The 4,436-nt window shown below is 72.0% G+C and overlaps 1 protein-coding gene across 1 annotated transcript in view; it reads left to right on the top strand.

Moving 5' to 3' along the window:
- The first annotated feature begins 301 nt into the window (after positions 1-301).
- The window catches only part of ADAMTSL4 (ADAMTS-like 4), an 8,094-nt gene continuing 3,959 nt past the window's right edge, over positions 302-4,436 (top strand). The window contains exons 1-11 of the mRNA XM_004689450.2: positions 302-450; positions 613-670; positions 799-1,142; positions 1,290-1,944; positions 2,109-2,211; positions 2,745-2,881; positions 3,071-3,275; positions 3,435-3,607; positions 3,709-3,817; positions 3,894-4,079; positions 4,212-4,341. Coding sequence (XP_004689507.1) covers positions 431-450; positions 613-670; positions 799-1,142; positions 1,290-1,944; positions 2,109-2,211; positions 2,745-2,881; positions 3,071-3,275; positions 3,435-3,607; positions 3,709-3,817; positions 3,894-4,079; positions 4,212-4,341 — 2,120 coding nt within the window. The 5' untranslated portion in view covers positions 302-430. The remainder of the gene's footprint in view (positions 451-612; positions 671-798; positions 1,143-1,289; positions 1,945-2,108; positions 2,212-2,744; positions 2,882-3,070; positions 3,276-3,434; positions 3,608-3,708; positions 3,818-3,893; positions 4,080-4,211; positions 4,342-4,436) is intronic.

Here is a 4,436-nt window from a genome sequence, read left to right as displayed (position 1 = left end):
CCCATTAGAGCTGCCAGGAAATAACCCCTCTTTGAACCGGTGCCCACCCTGACCCCAGAGGGGTGAGCCCACCGTGGGGGGTCCCAGAGGGCGCGCCCTGCGGAAGGGGAGGCCAGGGGCTCCCTGAGCTCCTCAGAGGCCCCCAGGAAGGTACCTCAGAATGAGGTGGTGCCCCTGGTGGGCTGGCAGGCGGGGCCTGTTGGGGCGCCGGGGTCACACCTCTTCCCTCTCCTCTGTGGCGTTCAGAGGGGCGGGCTGGCCTCCCCCGTGCTGGCGCTGAGGTGTCCTGCCGCGGGTCCCCCGTCCCAGCCTACCGCTCTGGAGCCTGGAGAGTGACCGTCCGGCTTCTGTCCCTGCATGCAGAGCCCAGATGCCTGAGTAGGCGCTGACTGCGGTCCTCTCTTTCCTGGCCCGCTGCTACTGGGGAGCAATGGAGAAGAGGGCGGGCAGGTAAGAGAGCACTGCCCACCCCTGGGAGGGCGGGAAAGGCCGTGCCGGGAGGCGTGAGGAACTTCTGCTTTCTGAGAAGTCGCCTCAGGATATGGGGAGCCCATGAGGGGCCGTGTCACAACACCCCGGGCTCCCGGCACACGTCCCCCCTTCGGTTTGCAGGCCCCAGCTGTGTCTGATGCTGTTCCTGTCCTTCCCTCAGCTCTGCCTGGACCAGGAGGTGAGCCAGGGAAGAGCCCCCCGGCCCCCCGGCCCCTGCTGGGCGTGTGGCCTGGCCCCCAGCACTGGGTCTCACGCTCCAGGTGCTCTATAATCGTCCCAATTTTGTCCGACGTTTTTGTCTTACAGATGTCACCTGGACACTCTCTTCAGACACCCCACGAGGAGGGGCAGGGCCCTGAGGGCACCTGGGGTTCTTGGGGCCAGTGGGCCTCCTGTTCCCAGCCCTGCGGGGTGGGGGTACAGCTCAGGAGCCGGACTTGTCAGCTCCCTGCGGTTCACCAGGGCCTGGCTCTCCCACCCCGGCCCCCACGACACCCAGAAGCCCTGCTCCCCAGGGGGCAGGGCCCCAGACCCCAGGCTTCCCAAGAAGCCCACCCCCTGTACAGACCACGTCCCCAGGGGAGAGGTGACCCTCTTCCAGGTCCAGCCCCCCAACTAGAGGAGGCCCAGGAGAGTCCCGGCGCCAGGCGGTAAGGGGCACGGCTGTGAGGGAAGGGTGGGCTTGAGGTGACGGCGAGGCTTAGGGGGCTCCTCTCTGGCGCTAGGAGGGACCGGGAAGACTGGGCGGGGAGAGACGATCAGAGCTGTGACCCCAGCCGTCCCCCACACCTTCTCAGGTCCCGGCTGCGCGACCCCATCAAGCCGGGCATGTTTGGCTACGGGAGAGTGCCTTTTGCTCTGCCGCTCCACCGGAACCGGAGGCACCCCCCGAGGCCGCCCGGACCCCGATTCACCCAGCCCCCCAGCCTTCGCTCCCCGACCCCCGGGGCAGAGCCAGCCTCCACAAACCACACCCCTGGGGCTCCGCCCCCTCCAGATCTGTCTGCCCACACCCCGTCTCCCCCTGCAGAGCCTCCACGTTCCGAAGCTGCCCAGACAGGGGTGCCCCTGAGCACCAGGCCTGCCCCCACCAGGGCCCAGGCCCCCGGCACGGCCGCCCCCAGGGCCGCGCTCTCCTCAGGGGAGAACAGCTCCTTCCACATGTCCCTTCGGCCAAGAACACACAGTCCCCAGGGTCGTGCCAGCGCCCGGGGGGCAGAGAGACACCCCAATCCCTCCCTTTCTGCTCCCCGGGGGCACGTCCAACAGAACTGGGTGCACCGGCAGCCTGGGGGGGGCCGGCACAGGTCCGCCCCTCGCCTCGCGGACAGCTGGCCGCCGTCGCTCGGTGCTGGCCCCCACGCCAGCCCCAGCTGGAGCCTCTTTGCGCCCAGCAGCCCTGTCCCCCAGTGTCCTGGGGAGCGTGAGCAGCTCAGAGCCTGCAGCCAAGCGGTGAGCCTCCCGCCGGCCGCCCAGGCCTCTGCCCAGCCTTGAGCCCTGCGGCTTGACCCTCTGGGCCCCAGGGAGGGGCTGGCGTCCCCCCGCATGGAGCTGCCCCCGGTCCAGCCCTGCCCGGCTCGCGTCCTCCCGGCCCTGACGCTCTGTGTCCCCCTCAGCCCTGCCCCCCTGAGCAGCCGGACCCCCGGGCTCTGCAGTGCGCAGCCTTCGACACGCAGGAGTTCATGGGCCAGCTGTACCAGTGGGAGCCCTTCACGGACGGTGAGGCCCGGGGCCCCAGGCAGGGGCAGGCCTGCACGCCTCCACCCGCAGCCGTCCTCTTCCTCCTGAGCCTGGGCTCTCCTCTCTCGCCCAGGCCGGGGTGGAGGGGCGTGGACAGGCCTCCGCAGCCGGAGCAGGGACCGAGCGGGGCCCCCTGGCCGTCCCCGCCCCGGGAGTGCGGGCGTCGGGGGACAGCACTGAGGGGCCCCTCCCATGGGCACCCGCCCCCGGGTCCGGCGTGGCCTCGCCTCACCCCCCACTCCCAGGTGCCACCGCTGACCAGCCGGTGGCTCCCTGATGCCCAGCGAGCCCCCAGGAGCCCCGCGGGCAGTTGTGCGTCCAGGGTCTGCTCAGAGACCGGCCACTGCGCTGCCCCGACCCAAACTCTGCACCCTCAGCCCAGCCCTTCAGGGCACGAGTTGCCATGTTCCCTGCGGCCACGGTGACCCAGGCCGCCTCGGCTGACCCCGCTGCTGGTGGCCGGGGCCCGCAGCTTCCTCCCGGGCAGCTGACCACCCTCTGCCCCGTCTCAGTCCAGGGCTCCCGGCGCTGTGAGCTGAACTGCCGTCCCCGGGGCTTCCGCTTCTATGTCCGCCACACCGAGAAGGTCCAGGACGGGACCCTGTGTCAGCCCGGAGCCCTGGACATCTGCGTGGCTGGACGCTGCCTGGTGAGGGGCCGGGCGCGTGTCTGCGTGCCCAGTCGCACACACACGCACCGCGTCTCGGTCACTGCTGCAACACACCCCTCCCCGTGGCGGAGAGAGCAGGGGCGCCCCGGCGCTGGGCCCCGCAGCCAGGCTGGGGGAGGCCGGGGGTGCTTGGGCGCAGCGCCAGCGGCCCCTCTCCCCTGTCCCCAGAGCCCGGGCTGCGACGGCATCCTCGGCTCCGGCAGGCGTCCGGACGGCTGCGGCGTCTGCGGGGGCGACGACTCCACCTGTCGCCTGGTCTCGGGGAACCTCACGGACCGAGGGGGCCCCCTGGGCTATCAGAAGATCTTGTTCATTCCCGCTGGAGCCACTCGGCTCCAGATCGCCCAGCTCCGGCCCAGCTCCAACTACCTGGGTGAGCACCCCAGTCCCGTCTCGGCCCCCCCAGCCCCGGCCTCTTCACTCTGCTGCCCCCAGCGGGCGCTCAGCGCCGCAGGCCGTCTCCCGTGGGAGCTGAGTGCGGGGCGGGAGTGGGGACACAGCGACCCGCCTCCCTCCTTGTCTCCGCCTCCAGCGCTCCGGGGCCCGGGGGGCCGGTCCATCATCAATGGGAACTGGGCTGTGGACCCCCCGGGGTCCTACCCGGCCGGGGGCACCACCTTCCGGTACAGCCGGCCTCCTCGAGAGGAGGGTGCGGGGGAGAGCCTGTCCGCCGACGGCCCCACCACCCAGCCTGTGGACGTCTACGTGAGCTGCGGGCCTCGGGGCGCGGGGCCGGCGGGGCGGCCGAGGGCTGGGGCGGGGCGAGCCTGTCCTGTTCTAGACGTGCGCCACCTCCCTCCCCACAGATGATCTTTCAAGAGGAGAATCCAGGTGTTTCTTACCAGTATGTCATCTCCTCGCCGCCAGCCCCGGAGAGCCCCGCCCCAGAGCCCCGAGCCCCCCGCCCCCAGCCGGGTGAGCGCTGCCCCGACTCGCGGGGAGGCCGGAGGGCGGCCGCGCCCGCCTCTCATAGCCGACTTGGCTCCTGCAGAGATGCGGAGGGCAGAGCCCCCGCCTGCTTCGGCACCCCGCGCCCCGAGGACGCCCGGCGCCCTCCATCGGCAGGTGCGGATCCCGCAGGTGCCCGCCCTGCCGCGGCCCAGGCCGCCCCTGGGGTCCCCAGCCGGATCCTGGAGACGAGCGGGGCACCCTGAGTGCTCGGCCTCCTGTGGGGAAGGTGAGGGCCGCGCGGCCGTACCCCACACCCTCGTCCACGTCCGCCCATCCCGTTTCCCGGGGGCCACCCTCAGCGCCGCCCCCCTCTGGTGCTGGGCGCCAGGGGCCCCCGGCTCCCCTCGCATCCCTGCAGGTGTCCGGCGCCCCAGCTTCCTCTGCATTTCCCGTGAGTCCGGAGAGGAACTGGATGAACGCAGCTGTGCCACGGCCCCCAGACCCCCCGTCTCCTTGGAGCCCTGCCGCGGCCCCCCCTGCCCCCCATAGTGAGTGTGTCCCCCGGGGAGGCTGGGTCCCAGGAGGGCAGGCGCCCGGTGCCCGTGGGCCGCGAGGAGGGCCCTGTCCCCGGGCACGGGGCCGC

The sequence above is a fragment of the Condylura cristata genome, unplaced genomic scaffold (genome assembly GCF_000260355.1).
Source record: "Condylura cristata isolate star-nosed mole 26May11 unplaced genomic scaffold, ConCri1.0 scaffold00026, whole genome shotgun sequence".
NCBI classification, from domain to species: domain Eukaryota; kingdom Metazoa; phylum Chordata; class Mammalia; order Eulipotyphla; family Talpidae; genus Condylura; species Condylura cristata.
This window is presented reverse-complemented; position numbering and strand designations above follow the sequence as displayed.